The sequence below is a fragment of the Chamaea fasciata genome, unplaced genomic scaffold (genome assembly GCF_029207755.1).
Source record: "Chamaea fasciata isolate MVZ Bird 193981 ecotype frontalis unplaced genomic scaffold, bChaFas1.0.hap1 SCAF_2, whole genome shotgun sequence".
In the NCBI taxonomy this organism is placed as follows: Eukaryota; Metazoa; Chordata; class Aves; order Passeriformes; family Sylviidae; genus Chamaea; species Chamaea fasciata.
In genome coordinates, this window is record NW_027094087.1 from 83,910,736 (window position 1) to 83,937,785 (window position 27,050).

General features: G+C 40.5%; 1 protein-coding gene and 1 long non-coding RNA gene across 6 annotated transcripts in view; one reads left to right on the forward strand and one right to left on the reverse strand.

The window, feature by feature from the left end:
- GABRG3 (gamma-aminobutyric acid type A receptor subunit gamma3) overlaps positions 1-21,662 on the reverse strand; it is a 289,194-nt gene extending 267,532 nt beyond the window's left edge. For both annotated transcript variants that reach the window (XM_066176529.1, XM_066176528.1), the window contains exons 1-3: positions 21,587-21,662; positions 18,295-18,443; positions 5,093-5,160 (exon numbers count right to left, since the gene is read on the reverse strand). In XM_066176529.1, coding sequence (XP_066032626.1) covers positions 5,093-5,160; positions 18,295-18,443; positions 21,587-21,639 — 270 coding nt within the window. In that variant the 5' untranslated portion in view covers positions 21,640-21,662. The remainder of the gene's footprint in view (positions 1-5,092; positions 5,161-18,294; positions 18,444-21,586) is intronic.
- Positions 20,969-27,050, forward strand: part of LOC136285410 (uncharacterized) — a 90,065-nt gene continuing 83,983 nt past the window's right edge. For 2 of the 4 annotated variants that reach the window (XR_010719450.1, XR_010719449.1), the window contains exons 1-2: positions 21,281-21,660; positions 21,766-21,902. This is a non-coding gene — a long non-coding RNA (uncharacterized lncRNA). Of the gene's footprint in view, positions 21,029-21,280; positions 21,661-21,765; positions 21,903-23,634; positions 23,712-27,050 lie in introns of those variants that run through there. The other 2 variants (XR_010719447.1, XR_010719448.1) reach the window with 2 other exon arrangements.

Here is a 27,050-nt window from a genome sequence, read left to right on the forward strand (position 1 = left end):
TCTGAACTCATCAACTGGAAAACTCACTCCTCAAAAATAACTGAAACCATCTCCCTACACAATTGCTTTATAAATAGGTTAGGTAAGATAGTGAGATAGAGTTAGAAAAACACACCTCAAGTTAACAATGAACAGGACATCAGCATTGTGCTCAAACAGTGACTTGCACTATCTTCGAGAAGATGTCTGTAAAGGAAATACTTGGGGGTATTTCACAGTGGGCTGAAAACGGGATGAAATCTGGCTATAAAATAGCTTTGCCATATGATGGAAAGATTCACCAGGCCGTGTTTCTATAATTGCAGCTGTTCTAACAATAATTTTAACTATCATGAAGCAAATAGACAAAAAGACTGAAAGCACGCAAAAAATTCAGGCTTAATTATAAGCTTTGAGTAGTATTTTAGACAAGTCTCCAGATCAAGACTATTCTTTTAGATATCTATAGTGTCAAGTGGAGACGTGAAATGAGCATGCGGAGACTTTGAAGTCTACCAACACGTTAAGGGGTAAAATAGACTAAAAATTGCTTTTATTTTAGAACACGTAACTGAACAAATGGGAAATATAGCACCCATAAAGATATATGACATAGTCTAGAGAGTGGACACAATAGAATGAAGTGATGAAATACATAAAAGAAACACTCTGAATTGCAATTTAAGAATACTTGAGAATAAAGAGATGACAATATATCCAGCAGATAACCAATTACTATTTTTATGGACAGGTAAGTACAGTTTATAAAGTTGCTTCTCACACTCACCTCAAATTCTTTCTGTGCAGCTGTGTTAAAATGAGATTCCAGTTGGAAAAAACACACAGGTGTAAAATTCTTCCTTCACTCGCAATTTGTGCTGCAGTCTCAGATTCACAGGCTTTGATGCCACTGAGGTTTAATAGCCTATTTAATCTCAGAGTGTTTACCTTTCTGTCTCACAAAACTACTTTTAGAGGATTTTTATCCCCACTATTTATGCCTAGTTTCCAATTTGTACATTGGTCTTCTTCCCTCTTCTGTTCTTTTATAGACAAGCCAGTATTGCTTAACTGTGGAAAACCAGGCTACAGTAAGCCACATTGAGGCTATGTTTTACAAGGCAAATTATAAACCTTTACAGCTATTGACAAGAACCAGAGGGTTGACAAAAAATGGATCATGGATTTTAATGCAAAATCATATGCTTCCTAAGCACCATTTTCAATGGAAAACACTAAAGAAAAGAAAATTTTAAAAGACATATATATATAAACTGAGTGATATAAAGCATGGGGAAAAAATAAAAAAAAATTGCAAGTGAATTCTAAAATTCAAAAAATTAATTTAAAAAATCTCATTTAGAAGATCATTAAGATTCCCTAATACAGTGGAAGAGTGTTCATTATAATCACAGATATAGCAAAGTCTTTCAATAAGAAAAGGTTGAATTAAAATCTTGCATCCTATGACCTGAGATCTATAATGACATTGCACCTTGAAATGGCAGATTGCAGATTTCTTTAACTTACTTTATTCAATGATGAAAACCAAGACCAAGAGATATAATAAACATATAGGAACATATATTTTGGCTCATAAAATGCAAGTAGATTTGTCATTTACCTTTAAATAAACCAGTTTTTGTATCCTTTAAATGAGTCTAAGCTCACATCCTATTATGTTTTGTGATAAAGGACAGGTATCAAGATATTTATACAGAAGACGGCTTTCATTTATTTAAAAGACAGCCTAAAATTTTTGAATGGGCATTCATGTATCTCAGAATTTTAAATTTCAAAATACTCATGTATTTTGAATCATATGTATCAATAATCATATATGTATCAATAAGATCTACCATTTCATAACATCATGCCATAACTTAAAATGCTGAAATTACATCTTTAAAGCTACTGCCATCTACAACCACTTCCTAGTATCACTCAGTTCATGATTCAGTCTGGTTTTCCTTGTCTATTATTGCAGAATACATATTTCTTCATATCAGGTTTTTTTAAACCATGACCAAAAGAAATCTTCCATGTCACTGAAAAAGGAAGAACTGCCCCTGTCTATTCAGAAAACAAGTTTCTATTGTCTTCATAAAGATATTAAAAGATGAGTCTCTAATAGAAGAGCAACCACATTACTGTTTGATTTTTTTCTGGAAATCTTGAGGTTTAAAATAGACATACTGAAAGTGCCTAGAAAATTAGTAACTGATAAGGGGAAGTGGCAGAAACTGTCCACAAAAAGACTGGAATGCAGAGTTGGCCATATATTTCTGTGGATTATCTTGTCTTTGCCACAGAACACTACCTCTCCTTTGACTTGAAGCCTTTTTGAAAGAGTCCCTAACATTTCTTCCCCTTGTGGCAGTTACAGCCTCCATCTTAAATGATTCATTCTTCCTTGTATTCACATACAATTCATCTGAGATTAACTTTGCTACAAGTAGGTGTCTGATAGCAACTGTCTTCTTCCTGACTGCTAAAGAAACAGTTAGATATTAATATTCATACTCAAGACTAAGCATAATTGCAACAGTTAATGACATCTGAAAAGCTTTGCTCTACAAAATTGGCTTGAACATTCAGCTGAACACCCATTGAAAAAATATCTTAAAGAAAATTATTTCCTAGGTTTCACCCACTAGATGAAAATCACTGATGAAAACTGATCAGAAAATATACAGAGTTTGGTTTCTAGAGAAGCTCCACAGGATTTCCCCTCAGAAGTGCTGCAAACTAAGAAAAAAGCAATTGAGCTATGGTCTAAGTTTGGAAGTACACAGCAGGAAAGTCCACCCTGTATGTGTTGATGATCTCACTCTTGAAACAGAAGAGATGGAAATCAATGTAATCATCATTCTTTTTGCTCAATCAACCAGCACTTTACCGAGTTGCCTGGACAGAACAGCTCGACGTTTAATAATAATTTAGGGGAGTAAAGTTAAAAGTTCTTGTCCTGGTGAGAAAAAGAGCAGAGGAGGATTCTACCAAGAATCCCTTTTTTTCTCTCCTAAAATGGGATTTTCATGCACATTTGTCTCCCTTTGAAATTTCAGTTATATGACAGGTTTCAGATTAAAGATAGCCCCTTCCCTCCTTTTCCTCTGACACAGGTAATTTCTAGCTACTGTTTCTGTTCAGCTCTTTGTGTACCCAAGCTTTAGTAGTTCACAGTCTACATGAAAAACTGCTTACTTAAAGTAAATGAATTATTATTTTTAATTCAAAAAAGTTTTTGATTTTTTTCTTCCAGTAGACCAAATCAGGGCTACTGGATACTGTAGCCAAACAGTTGAAATAACACAAACTGGGGGGAAAGAAGCTTCTCAATCAGTTCTGCCAGTGCAGAGACCAGCCATCACAAACTAATTCAGAGACTCAAAGAGCAAAAAAACATTGTCCCCATTGCTTTTGAACAGAGTATCCATTCCTAGAGTAAATTCAAGCCAGAGGACCTTCCAATAAATTGTTCTCCAGAGAAGTCATTATGGTAGGCCATCAGGGAAGGCAAGATAATTGGCTATTTATTAGATCAAGAATGGAGCAGCTATTCCCATTGCTTGACATTCAGTGCTTCACATGAAATATCAATCAACACATTTCACAGTTGCTGAATATGACACTAAGTTGTCCACAGCACATAATTTGTTCTGTTTACTTTCCACTGCCAGGGTGCATAGGAGTCTCTTGATGTCTTAAGTTTAACTTTCATATTTTTCAAATTCTGTACTGACTTAGTGTGTGACTCTGAACTTCATATAAAGTGTTAACAAGTTCTCTTCACAGAAAAAACAATCCTTTTCCAGCCCAAGACCCAAGGACACTGCTACAGCTTCAGGCCCAAAAAGTATAAACAACAGGGAACTGAGGAGGGCAAACTGGGAGGGTGGGACTTCATAACCTGAAGCTGTAATTGGACAATTTACCCCAATATGTAAATGGACCAAAACTTATAAAAGTGTGAAAACTCGCAACTAGTCGCCCATCTTGTGTCCATCTTGGGTAGAGCCACGGCCAGGCTCTTGTCCTGCCCAAGGTGCCTTTCAATAAGGCCTTTTGAAGGCCTTTCAATAAATATCTACTTGATTCCTTTAAATCTGTCCAGCCTCTGTTCCAGGTAGCCTCTCAAGGCATCACTCTGACCACCTGGTATTTGATATGCTGCAATGAATTGCCTTCTTTCATATTTATAGGCAAAACCAAAGAATAAGGCTGAACAGACGCCTTTTAAATTCAGGAGCTTTTCTTCCAAAAATACAAAAGACACATGCAATGCATTCATTAGATTCTCATAGGAACATTGTACACGGCTGCCTTTGAATGCCATTGTGGAGAAGAGACATTGCTTTGAAGAGATTATTTTAAAATCTTTAAGTACAGGAAGGTATTAATAGGTCCTCCATTTCCAAGTTGTTATTTAAAAAAATCAATCTAATTTAGGAAGAGGAATAATATGATGAAGCCAAACTCAAAAGTTGCACAAGCAGCCACAGCTACCCATAACCCCATTGCTACATAAACATTCAGCTTGCTTTCTAAATTTGAATATGTTGCTGCAGCACTGAGGAAAGACCTAGAGTTCAGACTGTGACAACCAACCAACCATAGGTTTATTATTGCCACACTATCACACTCTTTCAGTTTCTCCTGCCTTTACTCATGCAGTACATCTATGTATAACTTCTTCAAAATTATACCTCAATGCTCAAGACTGTTGGTAACTCAGTGAAAGAAAAGCAAACACTGAAGAGATGATGAATTCCAAATAAATATGCCATTATTATATGATGACTTTCATTAACTCCACATTACAAAGTTCTGTATATTTGATTGCCTCTTGAAATAACAGCTCAAGAGTTTTCTTGAAAATTACTTCACTTCATACTTTTTTTTTCCCCTAAGATGGCTATTTTACCACTGAAAATCTACCTGCATTTTTCAATAGACAACATAGAGCATAACATTGCTTGTAGGTTTGTTCTCTTAATGAGACACAAAAACCAGAATTATAGCTGAAGACAGACTGAATCAGAACCAAAACAAAAGTTAGTATTGATGCCAAGATCAGCAATCCAGATAAAAATCTTTGTAAGGTACTTACCATATTTATTGATGATACAGGACCAATGCTGTTGACATAAATGTCAACATCAATAACTGTTGGTTTTACTGTGGAGAAAAAAAAAATATTATTTTGCAGACAACATACATAATCACTTCAAGTACTTTTTTCCCCCAATAACCATAGGGTCTTTTTTTCAGGTACAACTACTGAGAAATACGGATAATGTATTTTTAGGAAAACATGGTTCTATTCGTCCTACCCAACAAAAACAATAACCATAAATTAAAACCTGTACCACTTCATCATCACAATTTCAATTTGTCTCAGCAGCAATTTCTTAAAGAAACTTTTAGTGCTAGGCACAGTAGCTCAAAGTCAAGCTCAAACCTAAGATGTCTGACAAGAAAGTAGAAATAATGCAGTGTACTACTTTTTCCCTTTGCCTCAACATTCAGGTCCTTTAGCCTGTTCGTTCCACATCAAAACAATCTTTCCAGACTTCTGCATCTCATCAGCCCTGAAATCATCCTAACTTAGAGTAAAATCTCTATGAAATCTGATTAACTAAACCTAAGCTACTCTTCTTTCAACTTAGACTCATTCCCTTCAGTCCACACTGCATTTGCACTCTTTCATTCAAAGACTTTTGAATTTGATTTGGTTTAGTCAATGCACATTTCTCATATGATCTTCCATGCTTTCAGACTTCCAGGACTTAGTAAACCAAGACAAGATCTGTATTCCTTTCTTTTGCTGAGGCCACTAGGATTTCTCTTTCTTTCAGCATCTTTGGTGTCAGTGTATCTGCTGGATATTATTGAGTTCTTACTGGTAACATTATCTAACTCTAAAATAATGCCACTCTTCCAAAAGACACAATAATTTTTGTACTTACACTGCCATTCTTCCAACCCCACAGGATATACATTAAGCTCTAAATTGAGATCTAAATTAGTGGCTTACTTTCTCCAGAGTTAGGTGACTCAAAGCTAAGTATATAGAATAAATGCTGTTTTAATCTGCATAGTGAGAATTGATGCTAACTTTTCCCTAGTAAGCCAACAGCTTCTGCTGGACATCTTTCTTTCCCATAGAAGCACCTTCTCTTCTACATGGTTTTCAAAAATCTCCAGAGGGTGTTCAAACCGCTGAAGTTTGGGAACTATGTTGGACTTGGACTTTTTCACTAACCTATAAGCCTCCTAGAATGAGGAAATGCAGGCATGTCTGCCATTCAAAATGCAGAAAGCTTTCCTCTGGGAAGCTACCGAGCAGAGAAGTGCGAAACATTTGAAAACCAAGGTTCTGTTGGAAGCTTATCTCTGGTAACTGATTATCAGTCAATTGGTGTAAAGCCATCTGGCACAAAGTTGAAGATAGACAGGAATCTTTACATGCAAAGATGAATATTTTTTGCCTGCATCCCCCAAATTTCAGACTATCAAAGAGGTGTCAAGTAGTTTTAAAGTACTTGAAAATTTAGATGGTTATGAGAAAAAATCTGCAAGCCGGCTTGTAAGACTTTGGTATGTACATATCATTAGGAAGGCTAAATCCCCTGTTGCAAAAAACAGACATTAAAGTGAGTACAAGTAGTGCTTAAAGATGATAACCATTCTCTCTAATTCACTAACTAATACATACTTATTGACTGTGTATGGTCAGAAAATCCAGGTTTTTTTAAGGTCATGGTTTCAAACTGTCTGAAGTAATGGCTGATAAACTCAGATCTCCCCTTCAGGAAAAGAAAATGTGAATTCAGCTGAACAAGCTCAGCTGATTAAAGCAACTCTAATTGTACCCAGCTAATAACTAAATAGGAGTCTAGCAGCTTCTGGTAATGAGTTGCCTCAAAATGCAGTAATAAATGTCATTACACAGGAATTGGTAATAGTGAGGAACTACAGCTAGCTCTTTCACCAGAATAGCATTCATGGAATAAAGAGCTCTAAGCTTTATAGGGTTTATGCCTGTGTCTAGCTGGAAGTTCAAGGCTAAGGAGTTCTGGTGACCATTAATGGCACTAGATTTAAGGGTGCAAACTGGCATGCAACTGAATCTTGGCAGGACCTGGAACAAAATTCAGGACCAGAACACAGTGCTTGAAATCTGTTTCTGTTTAATCATTGCAGTTACGTATAAAAATAGAATATGAGGTGATAATTTCTCCTGAATGTGCTGGACCAAATACTCTTATGTTAAAAAAAAAAAACCAAATAAATAAAAGCACTGCTTGTTAATTCTAAAGAGGATTTGATCTTACTCACAGTAAAGGTCTAACCATGAAACAGAAAACTAAACAACAGTCACTTCTTCTATCAGACATTTCCAGCGAAATTCGAATTGAAAATAAATATTAAAAAATACGGGTAAGCTATTATACATGTTCAAATTTTTAAAAAAATAAAAGATTGAAAGTTTCTTTGAATTATTTTGTTTTATTTTCCTAGACAGAGGTAAAAATACAATTGTAAGTTAATTGTATATTAAATGTGTGTTCAGATTTTAAAAGAAAAGACAGAAGAGCATAGTTCTTGCATGTGGTCTTTCATGGATATAAAAACATACAAACAAACAAGGATTATCAGGTATAAATTTTAGATTCATTATCATACTTTTTTGAATTCAAAAGACCAATCAAAATGAAGCAAAGTTTTTAGATTATTTCCTCTAAAATGCATTATGAAAAATGAAATAACTGAGTCTTAAAGTTATCATGTATTATTAGAAGGAACTCACCCTAAAGTGCTCTTAAAATTAAACTGAGTTTCATGGAAAGATGAAATAGATACTCTGTCACAAAGGTTGTTCCAGATGATCCACGGTGTTCCCTTCCAACCATTCTGTGATTCTGCAATTTCAATGCCTGCTCCTTTTTCTGTATACTGCACGCATTTGTAAACACTCAGTTCATGAAAGAATTCAAGCCACACATGGAGTTCCTGAGCTGCAGATGGAGCTTTTTTTCTTGCACTATAAGAGTCCTCACAATATTGTTGAGAGAACAATGAAAGTGTTAATACCTCACTAAAAGTTGACAGTAAGATTAAATATGGATACTCAGCTTCAGTACTGTTTTGATACTGGCATAAACTCAAAATAGTTCTATAGAGCTGTCAGAAACTCAGAAAAATTACTGGCAGAACCATGTGTATACAACATGCAAGATAGCAATTAAAGGTTGTTAACAAATGTATCAGCCTTCTCAAAGTTCTTTGAAATATTATTTAATGTATGGCAGTAACTTTCCCTAAAGGACAATGCAAGCACATCTGAGTAACTGCAGTGTTACACTGTTACTCAGTGCTACCGAAGGTAACCTAGCTGCTTATCACAGTCATTTAAACTTCAAACATGCTGTTTTTAATTGAGGAGGGGATTTATAAAGCAAACAAAATGTTTTTTTAAAAAACTAAGGTCATCTGATCCAAATGCTCTGTCTTTGAGACAGATAGTGTTTATATTCCAGTCAGCTTTCTAACTATCACATTGCAAAGACTACCAACAAGTAGTGCCTACAAACTTAAAAAAGCCCTGACAGTTCAAAACACACATAGGACAACTATGGGAATTATCTAGTCCTGCATTGTGGATTTACACTGGTGAAAAAAACCAACACCTGAGCTTGAATCTCAGTAAAATCCACAAAGCCATCACTGTTGAACATATGTGAGTTGATCATGTGTATAAAAAACTCAACAGATAAATCAGGTGAATTTAAAAAAACTCCAGAGTAAATCAAAAGAGGTAATGTTATACAGTTTCACGTCATGTAGAGGAAAAAATCTGCAAAAAGTTCCTGTCATTTTATTATGCTTATTTACTATGAGTTATCCCATCCTTTTAAATTATCTCTTAATTTTTGATAGATCTCCACTATTCAGAACAGATGCTTATTTCATGAATGAAACCACTTTTCTTCCCTCAGAAAGCTTCCTCCACATTTGAAGTCTGTCCAAATAGCACTAATGTTCCTGTAAAAATCATAAATGTTTAGAAATAATTTTAAAATTTTAATATTGAGAAATACTTTTTTACAAGCTCAATTAAATAGAGTATGTCTTACTGAGTTCTCATAAATTTTAAAATAAATTTTTTTTTTTAGAGTTAACCTTTCTTACATTGTTCAACCAGCTCCCAGGTTTATTCTGGTCTTACCCAACACAGCAGTGGTAAAAAATGTTATAGATCAATACATACACATTTATAGAAGCAAAGCAACTAGAACTAGATTTTTGAAAGGCACACAACAACATAAAAATCACAATATGATCTCTGTTCAAGAACTACAGGGCTGCTTGAATTCTGCCCAAATTTCACAAGACTTCTGAACACAAATGACTAACAAGATTGGCTCTGCAGTAATGAGATTTTTTTTTTTAATATTGCTCTATAATGATATTTTACATTCTCTCATTACCACATAAATTGCTATTTTTAAATTGGGACAAAGCTGTAATAAATCATTACAAAGTTATTGGTAACTGTAAGAGTAGTGATTATAGTGTTAATTTTTACTTTGCATTAGTGATGATGACTATTCCAATTTTCCAAAATGACCTTATGGGCAACATCTATTTACCTAGCTATTCCTATAAAACAAACTGCTATGTTAACAAGTCACTTCTCAAGACTAAATCCAGTCAGCTAACACGTCTCCATTTTACAACAAATTACCACATTCAAAGAAAAACCTAGTAACAGGAAGTGTTAAGCCACCATCCCTGGAGGTATTTAAAAGATGGGCGGATGCAGCACTTTAGGACATGATTTAGTGCTGAATTTGGCAGTGTTAGGTTAAAGTTTGGATGAAGATTCTCTTCTACAATGCTACAAATCTATCAGTGAGGAAAATTATAAACCCTCATTCTTCCCGCACGAAAGAGAATGGGCTAAAGAACAGATAGATGTCAAAGTCCTCCACTTGCTACAGACACAAAAACTGACAGAAATGACATCCATATGTTTTAGGTTCAAACTATCAAAACAGAACTGCAAATGAAAATCCAAAGAAAAAAGTTTCCATTAAAGCAATACCAGGATGAGAACACAGTCCTCTGAAAACAGTATTTTTTTTTAGATGCTAGCTTTGGTTGTCATTTTGTCCAGGAGTGTGACTGACAGTGTGCACATAAACGGACTCCGTCAATTAACTACAAATCACTTTTATTCTCCATTTCCCACCATAACTATCAATCAACCTTCAGCACTTTCATCCTTCATTTACCATTCCCTAATGCACAAGCTGTAATTTTTCAAGTATTATGTTGTGGAATGAAAACTGTAGATCATAATGGTTAGGCTTGTTTTTCAATCTATCCCTACAGCTTTAATTTTTGTTTTACTTATATTCATCAGAGGGGATAGGTCCTGTGTGATACCATAAGACTAAACAGTAATAGAATTTGTTCCTGGCAAGTCTAGCAAGCTAGCAACCAGGGTCTGAATGAACAATAACCACCATAAGAAAACTATACAGATGTAAAAATGAGCAACAATATTTAAAATTATATGTGCAGAACATAATATGTCCCTGTTTAAAGATGGCAGAACAATTAGTTTGTGCCATGACCTCAAAATGGCAACTAACACTGAACATCTTTGCTAAGAAACCTCCTTAATGCCAGCATAGTCTGGGTTATCAGAAAAGGGGAAAGAAGAAAAGGATTTTCTTATGTAATTAGTAGCTTAGACTTTGCCTGACTCTTACCTAACTTCCAACTCATGGCATCCAGAAAGTTTGTATGCTATACTCCCATGATACTCTCAGATTAAAAAATATGATAGTGAAGCTATAGAAAAGAAGAGAGAATAAGAAATAGCAGCTTCTACATTTAGTTTTGGTGTGACAGTTAAGACTAAGAGTTAGGCAAACATTAGCTGTCAACCAAACTTTCCTACCTACAGTGCTATTCAAGAAAAATATTCCATCTGTGTATGCATCAAGCCATTTCAGCAAGCAGTCACTGTCAGGAAATAAAACAGTAAATAAAAGTTATCAGTGTAAACTAATTATTTACATTCACAAAGAGCAGGTTGTATTTTAAGGGAGCTTGCTGTTTAGTAGTTGCGTAAAAGGCCTCTTTCTCCAACACACAAGCAGTACTTTTTTCCAACCCAATAGACTACACACAAGACATAAGAATTGCAAAGAAACAAGTGGCTTCTTAGCAGTGAGAGAAAGGAGCATTTTATATGGGCAAAGAACCGCATTACCTGGGGTAAATTATTGGCAGTAAATCATGGGGTAGATTCAGAAAAACAGTGTTTGAATACTAAAATATTTCTATATATTGAAGTACAGTAAGCTTCAAATTAAAATATTGTTTTCCAGCATTTGATTTAAATCAGATGATCTAAATGAAAGAAAAAGGGAAAGAAGAAAAAAAAAAAAGGAAAATAACCAAAACTCTGAAATAATTGGAAAAATGAAACAGGGTTGCTTTGGAGAGTCTGAAGCAGAAACATTGAGTTGCAGGGCTTCATGCTCAATGCATTGGACTAAAATTTCTCTACTTATACTTTCAGTATTGCACATTAAAATTTTACCTGAGAAAAGGATGAATAAAAAGTAGGATGTTTCCCCTGGGGGTTGAAAAGCTGTGAACCAAAGCAGGTCAGAAAGCCAGGGTAGAAATTCCTCTGTACTCGGTCCATGGTTAAGGGATTAGAAAAACAGAATTCAGGCATGAAGAAAGCTCACTGTCAAGACCTGTCCTAATCAGTGTTGCTCCCATGCAGGACTTCAAAAGAGCCTATGTTTAATGCCCTGGACCAGCACCAAACCAAGACTATGTGCAAACAACCTATTTGTTTATGTAATCTTTCAAACCTCAAACATGCATCACAAAATCTGAAACAGGTATTTTGGAGTGTTCATAGAGTAGTTTACCCCCAATCTGCTAACCTTGCTATTAATATTCTAGAAATGTTCATGGCCAACACTGCAAAAGAAAGCATCAGTTCCTGAAAATGGAAGAGAATTAGAACTCCTGCGGAATCAGAAGAAATCCCTTCTATCATCCCACCTAGAATAGAGATTGTTCTCATTTTCATTGAACAGTAATCCTTTCCTCAGGAATATTCCTCTTCTTGAGGATTTCTAGTTAGATGGCTAAATCAGAACAAAATTCTCTGAAAGTAAGACAATCCACTCCTACCCCACCAAAAAAGAAGAAAAAGGGAAGTATCAGTGAGAACAATGAAAGCATTTCTGATTTTTTTTTTTTTTTGTTATAATTTTTCATTGAGCTCTCACTATATTTAGCCCTGTTTCCTGCTAGGTCTTAGCCACAGAACTCTGTGTCCTCAATACCAGGTTGTTCAAGTTTATTCTTCCATATAAATCTAAGTTATACTAATCTCCACAATCTTCTGCAATGCCCAGTACTACAGAAGTTGGATCCAGGACTGTGGCTTTCCCCTCGTGAATACTGCCATAATACAAACAGAATTTACCCCACATCTCTCCTTCCCATGTGCTCTACCTTTACACACAAGTTGGCTTTAAAGGTACAACTATCTGTGATCAATCCAGAAGCAATGAATGTGTCTCTCACTACTTCATATTATAAGATGCCTGACACTGTCTTGTAGGCCAGGACAAAAAAAAAGACTTACAGCAGAAAGTAGTAATTTGACCTGGCATGACACTTCACAGCTTTCTCTGCACTATGATCTGGAAAATATTTTGATCTGCTAGGCAATATGCAGCCCTCTGTCACCACATATGGGGAAACCTAGCTGGAGCTAATTTAAAGACCATCAGGTGTGGCAATCAACAGCTAGCAAAAATAACTTGACAGCCTCTGTGGTAATAGCCTGTGGTGCACTTCAGGGTTCATTTCTGTGCGACACGGTAGGAAAGCAGGTCAGGCAGGAGAAAGGTTGTGATACTGCTTCAGAACTCAAAATTTTCAATAGGACTGTGCCTGGAAATGGACATATCCTTTAAAAAGCAACAGAGTTGTTTCCTCTCAACCAACAGATTTTCTCCTTGCACACACTGAGAAACTGGTTAAATTAGTTACAGAGAAAACTTTTAACTGCTTTAAAAGAGAGCTGCTGTTAATGCTCCCAAGCAGCACAGTAAAGCACATCAGACAGAGCTTAGTCTTCTGTGTTTGCTGATTCAAATGAGCCCATCTATTTGTACCAGCTATGCTTGTACAAACCTACCCAGGGTAGTGAGAGCTGCACAGCAGTATCTGAGACTGCTCTCATCTGCAGAAATATGGCTAATGGTTACAAAGATACTGGAGAAGTAAAGAAAACCAGCATGACTCTCAAGACGGCCAAAACTGGTGGAATCAGAATATTACATATTCCTAAGTGAATTTATTTGGGCATATAAATACATAATAAATATAGATGACCACCAGAGGCTGCAGGGATCAAATAATTTTAGAGGATCCAAGAGGAAAACATAAGGGAAGGGAAGGGAAGGGAAGGGAAGGGAAGGGAAGGGAAGGGAAGGGAAGGGAAGGGAAGGGAAGGGAAGGGAAGGGAAGGGAAGGGAAGGGAAGGGAAGGGAAGGGAAGGGAAGGGAAGGGAAGGGAAGGGAAGGGAAGGGAAGGGAAGGGAAGGGAAGGGAAGGGAAGGGAAGGGAAGGGAAGGGAAGGGAAGGGAAGGGAAGGGAAGGGAAGGGAAGGGAAGGGAAGGGAGGAAGGGAGGAAGGGAGGAAGGGAGGAAGGGAGGAAGGGAGGAAGGGAGGAAGGAAGGAAGGAAGGAAGGAAGGAAGGAAGGAAGGAAGGAAGGAAGGAAGGAAGGAAGGAAGGAAGGAAGGCATTAGTGTTTGTTGAAAATGCCTCAGAACACAGGGTGTTCTGTGAAGGTTTCTTCAACATACGCAATTCAGAGGCTTCCTTAATGTAATGATACATCAGAGAAACAGAGGATGCAAACACAATAGAAATTGCCTTACTACTCTGCCATTCTAAGCCTAACCTAGCGTGAGAACTTTTCCCTCCCACTGCTAATGGCACACTGCAGAAACCTCTCGCATACTAGTTTTTTGATGGGTAAGGTAACTTTCACAATAAAAAAAAAAAAAAGATAGCATGTAAGTTTCCATACATAAACTCACTCAGGGAATGAGACTGGTAAACCTACTTTATTCCACTGTTACAGATTTTCTAAGATAATTTATATTCCATATAAAGTTAAGCTTGAAACAATGTAGGGTTCTGAAGGTAGGCTTTATTTTCCAGAACTTTGTCATGGTCTAAAGTGTCCATTAAGTAAGGGGAGAAGGAAGATTTCATTAAAATAAACTGACTTTGAAGGAAATATGTTTTGCCATCTGGTATTTAATTCACCTGTGTTTTGCTTCATTGCTGAGTTTTCTTTAGTTTGTTTTTGTTTGGTTTTTTGCGTGGTGGGTTTTTAATAGTAACTTAAATTTTAAATCTGTCTATCAAAGAAACAAAAGGACAATTACAAAAATATGGTTTATCACTCAAATGAAACTGAGGGTTTTTTTAGCTGTCATTATCATCATTATGTTCTGTATCCTTTTGGTTTGCCTAATATTTCTGTTTTCATTTTATTAATAAAGAGGAAGTAAAATTTCAGGGCCAGAACCTGGTCCTACTAAATTTCAGGATTTAAACCAATGTGACATGGGAGGAAAAAAGCACACTTGTAGGGCAGCAAGTCTTACTGCACATAAAAAATGATGCACGTACATTGAACAGGTCTTCACTTCAAAGCACTTTGAAACAAAACAGAGCACCTGCTTGTGGAAGAGATGTTGAGACCTTCATAATTCTGAGTCAGTTTAGTTTTTTCTAGGATTAATGTCTTTCATACCACATAATAGACCTCAGGATCTCAGATCTGTAATTTTAGCTGGTAAAAAAATAGGTGAAAAGATGCTTTACATCATAAAACACTTTTTATTTTGATCTAATTGGTACACTGTTATTAGCTGTTCAGTATGAAGTGCTTTCTTTTGTTTCATTCTTTTTTTTTTTTTCAAAAAGGCATGTAGTTTTTGTGGTATAATGGAAACTTTCCAGATGCCACCAATAAAATAAAAACCCTCAAAAGCCATGATATTCATGGAGACAAGAACTCTGCCAAGCGTGTGGCCACAGGGGATGCACTCAGGAATTCCCCTGCTGGTAGAACACTGCTTTGTTTCCAAAGATCAAAGGCCCCTTTTAGTGAGGCAGGTCCTGTTAAGGTATCACTTTGCTTTGCCTTCACAGGTTAACTGCTTTGACTAATATTTAGGTTGCTCAATCCACTTTTTAAAAGTCCTGGCTTGGAATCTTGCAGGTGATGCCTGAAGTGCTGAGTGTAGATCGTGCCCATGATCTGAGTAGCAGTCATTTATGTGGAAGCTGAGGCCAGAGGAAAAAAAAAGTCCTAGCCTTAAATCCATGCAGTGACCTAGACGCTCTTTACAGGGGTTTAGATGTGCTTGGGTGACAGAGGAGGACAAAGGGTTGCTAGGTGTTCACAGTTCACTCACTGATGGCTGTACTGCTGACCTGGAGTTGTGATTGCTGACGACATCAATGCCCAGAGTATGGCAAAAGGGCACTCAGAATATGCCTGTACCAGATAGGACTCATACACCTGAGCTAGCCAAAATATCATTTGACCTGGGAAGAATGAAAAAATGAGAAGTCACTGCCTGTGCCAGCACGCACTTCGACACATTTTATTCACCACTGTCTTCTCCTTCTCTCCATGGTTTTTGGCTGCAGAAGTGTCTTCACAAGTGATCTGAAACTGGCAATCCCAACCTTAGAAAGTGCAAAGTATTTTCTCGGCTTTTCTGACTGCATTCAGAAAGAAGATAAATTCCCCAGGACCATAGCTAAAGTTACACACTGTTAGAAATAGTGGATTTGCAATAAAAGATTGAAAAACTGAGTGAAGAGCAGTGAGACATGAAATGGTGAATGTCCCTGTCCTGTAGATCAGAAAATTTACTTACCAGCAGTACCATGTAAAGGCCCTATTTAGTAGGTGACTGTATATTAATCCAGGATTTAACCCTCATATTGGCTGAACTTCTTGGCATGATTCTGAGAATGACTTCTTTCTTCTTCTACTGGTTCATTCCATGCTTCCACTATTTTCCAAAACATTCATTTTCTTATTTGTGCTCTATGTTACCTGGTACACAATCTTTTTTCCCTTGTGCTCTAGCTGGCATGTACTGTGCTTTAAAGTATTTGTATTAATACTGAGACCTTCAGGGCAGCCAAGACAATTCTGTTGCCAGGATATGTCAACCACCCTGTTTGGAGGATAACCAGCTCCCAGATGGAAAGGAAGATGTGCTTGTGTGTGAGGCACCAGCCAGCAATTCAGGGAAGTTATCTGTAATGCCTGATTCTCTAGCATTCCCCTTGTGTTCTCCTTGCCAAATGCGACAGCTCTGCAACTTCAAAAGGGCAATGTTATTTATCTGCATCAAAGGTAGAAGAGGTGCAAAGAGGGACCAGGAGAGGAAGCAACGATGAACTAACTTCTGTAGAATTTGAACAACACTCAGCTCAGGTTCTCAAATAGCCAGGTTGTTATCAAAGACAAAAAACGGCCTAGGACCAAGATGCTGGATAGAAATAGATGTAGTTGAGAACTGTAAAATCTGTTTGATATGTGAGGAGCTGTGTCATTTGACTCCTTTCTCTAAAACAGGATTCATGGAATATGGAGAGACAAAAGGAATTATTTTGGTAACAATGACTTCCCAGTGCTGTAAGATAGGTCTGACCTATACTGATTTTATGGCAACTGACATGGGAACTTTGAGCAATTACTTTGCCTCACATAAGCATAATGTAACTCATTCTGCCTTAAGTCAGTGATCTGAGGACACAGTGTACAAAATAAACCAAAAAATTTGTCTGAGACTGTCTTCCAGATGTCAGTATGGGTGGGAAAGTGCATTAAAGCACCTCTCCATCAGATTTTAAAGATAGCCAAATCCAGTATGACAAACTAAGTAGAGAGAGATAAATGTCACTTCGCGATAAAAACAGACACACCTATCAAATATGATCTTTGTAAATACTATGGAAAATCAAAGTATTAGCTATAAAAAAGAACCAAACAGACCCTTTTTTTTGAACCACAGGATAGTATTTTTTTTTCTGCAGCTGTTGCATTATTGTGTAGCTATGAGACACTAATAACTGTAATGATGAATACATACAGGTGGCTCTTACTTCCCTCTAAACTGATCCAAAGGGATCACCCAGAAAGTGTATCAATACATGTGCAGTAGCAAACAATAATTTCACCTATAATCAGTGGCAGGAATTCTCCCTCTAATCCTTGCAAATATTTAGGAAAAGCAAATTATATTAGCTGACTGTTTTGAGTATTCCCCATTCTCAGTTCATTCTGAAGCACATGCAAGATATATTAATACAGTAAACATGACAAATTCTCTCTGATTTCTGCCATACAAACTTGCTGTGAACAAACTGAGCAGCAGTTGTGCTACAGCCATTACCCTCTAGGGATGCAAACCAGGAAAAAAGGGCATAACTACAATACGTGGAGCACAAAAAACCCTCAAAAAACAACAAACAAACAAAAAAAAATAACCCATAACTGGTTTGAAACCTCACTATACAAATTAAAACAATAAAATAGCCCAAAATGGTTATATGCAGGTACCTATGGGCTCCTATTTAAATTTTATACTTATATGCAGTAGTGCTGACCACAAGACACTTTGATTCTATAAGATTTCTTTTGGAAATGTCTGCTGGTTTGTGGAAGATCATCTCTGGAGTGGCCCTATACACAAGCAAATCCCAGTGCCACCTTCTCAGCATTAAGGAACACAACTTTCAGGATCATATTTTGAAGAGAATAGGTGCACATTCTTTTGCTGTGTCCTACTTTTTGTTTTTAATACGCTGAGGTTTTATTTGCTTCTCAGAGTGTGAGATTTTCAGCATGGACTGGATGACAAAAGAGGTGTGTTCCTTCCTCTGACAAAGACCTGCTGAATACTTAAGAACTAGCCCTTCCATATCCTCACACGAAGTCTGTACAAACCAACCAGATTTTAGGACCCTAAGCTACCACCAGATTTCCTTGTGAGAATCAGCATTTTTAAAACACTGACTTGGAAATTAACTTCAGCCAAATAAAGACTTAATCTACACTTTCCCAGATACTTGTGCACACTTCCAGAATGTAGAAACATGTCTTCTCTGCACCTGGAGAAGCTTATCCTCACTTGTGCAGAAAGAAGTACTTACTTCCGATATCTGGCCGCAGCTTTTTGTCATACTCTCTCAACAGTTTGTTTAGTATGAGAGTCACATCTGTGTCCTGTGTTTTTGGAGCTAAAACCCATTTTTGGTTAGTTGTTCCATCTTCATATTCATCCTCTTCAACCTTTATAGAACTGCAAAACAAATGAAAAAAAAAAAATGTATTCTTTTACATAACTAAAACTGGATACGACAGGATTCAGCAGGATGCAACAGGTGCAACAGGATTTTCCCATTAACGATTGTAGAGTATCTGTGCATAGGTCATGATTGACAATTGTCTAGAAATTTTCTTCTGGAAGTGTCTTTAAAAAGTTATACTCTAGGAGATAATACAGCTATCAGAGTAGTATTTTATATCCTGTATTTTAATGAACATATTCTGACTAGTTTACAATATACTTTTACAAAGAGCGAACATCTGCAGTATTACTTTATTAATACATCAAGACAACTGATTCATCTCTTGCACAAAGGCTAATAAGAGTATTAAAAATTCAGATCTGTTAATGCTTCCTGATCATTTTATCCTATTAATAAATTATTATATTCTCAGTGCCTGAATTTCAGGGTTTAATGTATTACAAGGCTTAGAATTAAGAGCTCACTCCTTGAATTTGAGATGGATTATCACAAGCACACAAATGCATTGCATAAATTAATCTGAATTTTCCTGCAGCTTTAATAACTTTTTTAAAAAGCAGTACTACACCAAGAGTTGCAACTTTATTCCTTTATAGGTGGATTATGTTTATTTTAAGGGTCTATTACTGCAAATGTGGTGGAATTAGTTTGGCCAGAAATCACAGCTAGAGCTATCTCCACACAAGACTAATTTCATTTGTGCAGCTTTTTGTGCATGGACTTTAAAATGTTGATTTGAAGATGTATCTTTTGGTATCTTAGAAACCAAACCTGTTTGATGCCTCTCACTGGAGAAAATCTATGACAGACTGAGATGAAGTTAATAGAAGAAAAGATAACATCACTGGTAGAACCTATGGAAGGAATCATGTCTTGTTTCAACCTGCAACTGCCCAGGGGATATGATATAATTTTACAACATTTTTACATAAATGTCAATAATTATGTGAGGTGCAAAGCAGTGGAGAACGAGAGGCACCAGCCTTGTTTGTCCATGGGATGTGCTACACACATCAGTGCAACTTTCTTTCTCCCCCTCTCCTTTTCTCCACAATGACACTATTGTCTTTTAAAATACCTCAGTTGTCCTGAAGTCTTGATAAACACTCTATGTAAACATAAAAAATCCTGATACAAATACAAAAATTTAATCACATATTATCATCAACCCTCACAATGCTCAAAGACCACTATTTGAGAATTTAAATGGAACTTTAAACTGGAACTGCTCTAGAGCCAATATGCCCCTAAGGATTAACCATGAATCACTTAACACAACCTCACAATTTGCAATTGCTCTAGGTACAATTTCTATATAAAAATAATTTTTAAACCTAGACCCAGAAGACTTTCTGCAGAGAACTCATTTAACTGAGTTGTAAAAATAGAGAAAACATAAGATGAAATTTTGAACAGACAATCACTACTTTTCTGTTACTGGGCTACATTTTCTAAAAACTTGGCTTTTTATTCTTTGTAGAATTCACCCAATGAGCATTAAAAAAGCTCAAGAGGATTTTAGGAGAATTTTTTTTTTCCATCAGATTCATGACAAGCCCTGTGTTCTAATACTGCTGTTACAGAACCATTCTCTGAGGAGGCATCATCTCCGAACACACATGGTTGATACTTCCGAGCTGAAACTCTGCAGTGGTGCTGAATTACTGACAGCAAAGAAGGACAAATCATACGTGTTTTTCTGCTGCAGCCACCACAGCTTTACCACAGGCATTCAGACTACACCTGGAAATGAGAACTGAGTTCAGATAGTATCACAAATCCCATTTCAGGGAGATGTTGCATTAAAACAAGTCACTAACAAGTGTCTAACTAAGCACCGGCAAACCTTTTAGATCCCCTCATGCTAGCAGCTTCTTTCCTAGAAAGTACCTCCAAACCATTTTAATCCCTACCTATCTTCTAGATTAAGACTGGAGGTGGGAGAGGTTTCACAGTGGATCAGATAAATACACTAGACACATATTTTTCAAGCTTTCTTGAAAGCAAAAGCTTTCTTCCTTAAGAAGTAATTCTTTCCCTTCCATTGCTTGCCTCTACATAATTAAGATCCTTCAAGGCACTTGAGGTTGCATTTTTCTTTTGTAACCCTACTAGTGACTGCCAATTCCTATCATATTCCTGCCATCTAGAGAAACAACTATAGGGTGACAGCAAGCCAGTCTCAAACTGGGAAGAAAGGCTACATGCATCTCCCCAACTCTGTCAGTTTTGATTCTGTAAGGAGATGATGAGACTGTGCATGAACTGCAAGGGAGGAAGTCTAGAAAACTCAGAAACGTTGTCAGGAAAGGGTTTATTTCCTGCTATAGGTGTGTCCCACACTTGCTTCGGAGGCTGGCATGAAGCATCCTCTAATTCCTGTGGGGATTTAGGAGATAGACACCACTCAGGTGTGGGGCAGGCTGCCAGGGAGGAGAGGGGAAGGCCTCTGAGCATGCCTGTAGCCTGGTTTGTCAGGGTTCCTACTGGGGGAGCTGAGCTGACCCCTTTGCCTGGGTTATTCTGTGAGGGTGTACAACAGCCTCGGACAACTCAAAGGACCGAAGTCCAAAAGGTCAGGGCGGACGCTGCCGGCTGTGCCCCTCTGGCCTGTGGCAGTGGACACCCCCGCCGGGGAGACCCTTGCCGGCCCTGAGGCGGGGACCAGGGGATCACGCATCCCGCGACTCACCTTCTCCCTCCTCACGCCGGCCCCGCCCGCGGATCCCCCGGGGGTGGCGTGGAGGGAAGCCGGGGCCGCGAGGGGAGCCCGGGCAGCCCCAGCCCCAGCCGTCCCACCGGGTGCCGGCAGCCGCCCGAGGGAAACTTTCTGCCGGGCCGGCTCCGGACACGGCCCTCGCGGGCACCCCTGGCTTCACCCGGGGCCGGGAAGGGACGGCGGCAGTGCCATCGCCCCGGGAGCACCGCGGAGCCGGGCGGGTCCCGGGATGGGAGCGGGGTAAGCCGTGCTCGGGAACAGAGCCCCGGCACGGCTCGGGAGAAGGTGGGGAGAGCCCGCTGTTCTTCCTGGGTGCCGAATATTGTGCAAACTCCGGCAGATGGAACTTCAGCCCTCCAGCCCCAGTGCAGAGAAGAAAGGGGCTGGAGGGAGGCGAGGGGAGCGCAGACTTACCAAGCGTGGAACACTGAGAGGAGGAAGAAAACCGGCAGGAGCTTAGCGGACATGGTCCGGACAGCGCTGGCCAGGTGAGAGGTGCGGCAGGATGAAGGAAACGATGCAGAATGTTCACATGGAAGGGAGAATGAGGCAGTGAGGTAAAGGTCTGAGCCTCTCCTCCTTTGTATTCTCAGCTTAATACCCTGAAGAAAACACTCTCTTCCACAACGTTCCGAGAAAGCAGGGGGGAGGCAAGAGGGAAAAGGAAAAAAAAGCAGCAGAAGAAGTGGAACGAGGGGGAAATCCCCAGCGGAGAGACTGCCAAGGCCAGGTATAAATCAGGCTCCGCGGGCTGACAGGTGTTCAGCGGGCACGGAGCTGCGGCGCGTCCCCCTTGCCGGCAGCCAGTTGCCGGGCGCAGCGGCGCGGCCTCTCCCGCTGCCCGGGCTGGCGCTGGCCGTGCCCCCCGGGCGGTGCACAGCGCGGAGCAGCCCGGGCCGGGCCGGGCCGCGGGTGCCGCGGGCCGGGCCGGGCCGGGCCGGGAGGGGGGCGGGCTGGGGCGGGGGGAAGGGGCGCACCTTGCCCCCCCCCGCGGAGCGCCTGCCCGCAGCCGGCCCCGCAGCGCGGCACCCGAGCGCTGCCAGGGACCGCCCCGCATCGGAGAGCACCTCGTCCCCGCTCCCTGCCCAACAGGTTCCCGCCTCGCCGGCAACTGGAGGAGCCGGGAAGTGAACCCTGCCCCCGCCCCAGCGGGCGCACACACACGCACACAAGAGAGGGGGAGCAGCAAACCCGGCAGCCGCAGTCCACCGGCAGCCGGGACTTCTCCCCGACATCACCAGCCCAGTGCCTCAGACAGGGCGGCCGGTGGAAGAATCTCCCTCCTGTTTTCCGGGATGCCCTCACGCCCAAACCTCACAATCACTTGCCGAAAGCCCCCCCCCCCCCCCCAACCGCCCGGGGCGGGAGGTGCTCTCTCTTCAGATGGAGGGAGGGGGGTCGGGTGCTGGTCTCGGGGTGATCGGAGAGACATCGGGCATCACGATGTACACACAGGCGCAGATCCGTGTAATCGGTGCGGGTGCTTACACGGATGTATAGACAAAGGCAAGGCAGTGTGTTTCTGTATGCCTCTGTATCTAGGTGGATGTGTGCAGAAGTTTGCATGCACTGTACGAATGCATGGATACACATTTATATGCACAAGGTATGCCAGAAAAATGTATACATGGGGAAAAGAAGAGGTCTACACGATCCCGTAGATCAGGTTACATGGTGTATACATGTGTATATTGTAAACTTCGGAGTAAATTAGGTTTTTCTGCAGTGAGACTCGGAAATGAGACAGCAGTCAAGTGTATTCAGGGCAAAAATAGTTTGGGTTTGGACAACTTTTGTCTTTGTACTCCACTAGGAACAAGAACAGATGTGGTTTTTAGTGACTTCAATTCTCTTCAGGTGTCTGCAGCTTTGCACTGGGCATCAGGGTAATTGGAATACTCCCCTTTATTTTCAGAATGGGAAGTGACAAAATTTCACTTACGTAATTGTAATTTGAAACAAACAAACAAACAAAAAAAAAACCAACCCAAAACTCTGCCAGAGGTACAGCGAGTCACCGCTTTCCTGTGATCAGAAATCTCGGGAGTGTAAATCTCTGTTTTCTTCTCCCTTAGACATAACTTCCACGTACTAGGGGAGTCGGTTTTAGTTGTTTAATTTTTAAAAAATCTGCTGGAAAGTGCAATCTTGCTTTTATAATAACTCCTACATGATGCCTAGAGGAGCTGGATGTAGGGAGTTCTGCTCCCGAAGTTAATTTTTGAAGGAACGACCCAGCTTAAGGAAAATCTGTCGTGAATGAGGCAATTAACCCTCAAGTTATTCACTTTAGGGGTTTTCTTTCAACCTTTTGGGTTTTGTCGGGTTTTTTTATTTCCAACCTAAACGCCTCTTTACTAGATTGTACAGCAGTTCTTTTGTGTTTACTTTGGCTAATTGCAGTTACTTGAGAATTGCTAATAATCATTTGTTACAAGGCTCGTGCTCTTTTCCGCCACCAGCAGAGAAATGCAGGTGGAAGCCAGGCCGCCTGCTGCCCTGAGAAAACGAGGAAAGGAACGGACGGCGAACGCTCGGGGGTTGTCCGGATTTCACCAGCAATAGCTATGCTGGTGGTCAAGCAGCACGCCGATGCGCTGGTGTGAAGTTTGCGGGAACACCGGCGCTGTGCGGCGGACAGGGCCAACAGGGGAGCCGCCGCCTCCCAGCGACCCGAGAAAGCGCCGCCAGCGCCCGTGGGTCCCGGCGGCACGGAGCTCCGGCACCGCCGCACGGCGACGGTCCGTAGGCACTTGGAGGTTTCCTAAAGGCTGCTGCTTATGCAAACGTCATTCAGGGCTCCCAGGTCGCGGTTCCCACGTCCTGGCTCGCAGCGCCCGCGCGTTTGGAAAGCAAGGACGCGAAGCGCCTGTCATGCAAGGAGGGGTTTCCCCTGCGCTGACCATATAGAAAGAACTGTGTGCATTCACACACACACTCAATTTGAATAAATAAAAGCTTAGCTCGGCCCCGGCGACTCTGCCGGGGAGCCCAGCAGCGCGAACAGCTGGGGCGGTGCTGCAGCACCGGAGAAGGCTGCGGCGGCCCGGGCCGGGGAGCTCGCTTTGCCGCCAGCGGGAGGGGGCGGCTGGGGGTGCCCTGTCTCCGTCACCTCCCGGGGGGCGGCACGAGTGAGCCAGATAATAGGTGGCGGAAAGACCCGGAGGAGAGGACCCCGGCGACGATTTACGAATGGCGAGGGCAAGTCCAGCTCCGCATCCCCGCTCTCGGCGGCCCTGCTCCGCGGGGACCCCCGAGCGGGAGGGGCGGGATCCGGGGGTGACTCCGCCGCCGCGGCGGCTCCGTCGGGTGCCTCTCCGCCTCTTCCCCGCCCGCCAGCCCCATCCCGCCCTCACCGCATCCTGCCGCGGTGACGGGATCCTCTGGCGGCGGCGGCGGGAAGAGCCAGGGATCGGGCCGGGTCCTCCACCCCGCGCTGCCTCCAGCCGGCGGCAGAGCGCTTGGTTACCCCTGAGCCGTGACCGTGTGCCGTGACCGGAGCTTTATGTGGCCATCGAGTCGCTCAGACCTCGAGAAAGACCCTCACAATGTCCCCTCTTTCCTTGCAGAGTGTCAGAAATCCCCAAGGCTCGATCGGAGCAATATGGTCCATTGATTTTTTGATTCCCTCTCCTCAGGCTGTAAGAAAACAGAAAAGGTGATGTTTAAGGTTTTTTGCTGCTGTCCTCGGTGAGCTAGATGTTAATGCCAAAGGATACTTTAGCACCACTCTTCATTACACCTCATGCCTCGGTTATTTCTGCTCCTCCTCTTCATACTCACATGTTTTTACTTTTAAGCACACTCTCTGCCTTTGCTGAGCCTTTCAAATTGTATATTCAGGTATGGGTCATGATTATCCAGCACAGGTTTCAAGCAAAGTACATTTCATCATGCCACATAATGATAGTAAAATGTTCATACTCTCAGAAACACTCTCCATCACAACAAAATGCACCCACATTTTAGCTTACCTTTCATTGCATTTTCACAGAAGGTATCTATCTTTTCAGCCTGAGGGATACCTCTGTGGTATATCTTGTGCAGTGGGGAAGTATGAGTCTCTGAAAGTAGCCGTCCATGGAGCTTGTTAGCATAAATGAGGGGGGAAATTATAAGGAAGGAATGGGACTCAGTGATCAAATTCCTCACTTGCTAGAACTGGAAGCCCCTTCTCAAGCACTGAACAGTTTGGGCACCTGAACTTTTCTGAGATTCAGTGTTGAAGGAGAGCCTTACTGGTGGTTTTCCTGGCACTCCAGTAAAATATACCATGAGAAGCACAGAAGGGAACTGGGGCTGCTCTGAGACAAAGAAAGAAGGACCTGAAACCCATCTCCTACATCTCCTGGAGTCCAGCTGAAGGCTTAGTAGAGATTTCTAAGAGGCTTGAGCCAGTTTATTCTGACTGAAGGTCTCTGTTGCTCTTGCTGGAGCCTTTAGGTAGGAAGTTGAACCTCAGAGGTCCTGACACTTTCTGTGTGCACTCAGTTCTGTCCTTCAGCACAGGATCCTCTGCTCTCTGGCTCGTGGGCAGGATAGGGAGAATCTCTCCTGATGCTCAGCTCCATGCTGCAGCTTTTCAGCAGTTTTATGGAGACTTCTGGCATAAGAATGGGCATCTAGGGCAGGCAGGGCTGCTCTTCTGGGGCCAGACCACCCTGACCATTTGTCCTGAGAACATCAAAAAACACCAGCTCCCAGTGAATGAAGAACTGAGCCCAAATCCACTGAGGCCAAAACTACCTTGGGTGGCTGGTTCCAGCATTTATTATCATGTATGTGTTAAGTTTTAGCGGAGGGTTGCCCTCTGTGTGGTAATTTTCCTACCTACAAATCCGGCCTATCATTGTTGCTCCAGTCCATTGCAATCTATCACGATTTCTCAAAAACTCTCCAAATTCATCAAACTGAAATTAGTTGGTATCTTCAGTCAATATTCTTCCTTTTTACTTTGCTTTTAGCCAGGGACTAATTTAAGCAGCAACTTTTAAGACATTATGATTGTGAGAAGTGATAACTGCTTTTGAGGATGGCCCTGAGAAGGCAATAATGCATTACAGAATGGGACACTTACACTTGAGTCTAAATCAGTGGTAATCTTTGGAAGATCCTTCAGAAGTCCTTTGGGCTTCATAAAATCAAACTTCCAATTTTCCTATCTTCTCAAAATTGAACAAATGTCTATAACAACATAGTGGATGATGTAAAATTGGTAAAGTGAGGATGTCATCCGAGAGTCACCAGGCAATGACCATACTTAAGTATTTGTAGTGACATAAAACCATAAAAGGTCAGAAAGGATTCAAGCAATGTCATCATTTCAGTGTCAATTCCAATCTGAGAAGCAAGGGTATTAGGGAAATATATCCTTATTACAAAGAACTTTATCTCTAGATTTAAAAAATCTGCAAGTTCTACATTCATCTTCTCTGCATAAAATGAAGAGTAAAGCAGTTTCATTCATTTTTCTTCAAAGTTTGACTTAGATGTTGAGCAAGAATTTTTGAAAGATGAGATTATTTCATGAAGTCATTACTTCCTCAGTTTTGTATAAATATGTTCAGTTATTCCACAGACAGCACATTCCATTTAGAAAAAAAGCACAACACAACTCAAGATAACAGAAGAGCATTACGCTTTAGAAAATACATTGTTGCTTAAATTCATCCTTGAAGTAAGATGGTACAGCTCAAATATCAGAAATTAAAAATCTGTTCCATTGTATTTGACTTGTTCTTTCATTCTTAATGGGTGCAAGGAAGGAAATTTGGCAGAAGCCTGCACACACTTCCACTGCAGTGCTGAATTGTTGTAATTCACTTCTCAACTTTTTTCTTTTTTTTTTCATGAAAGCATACATGAAAAAATCAATGAG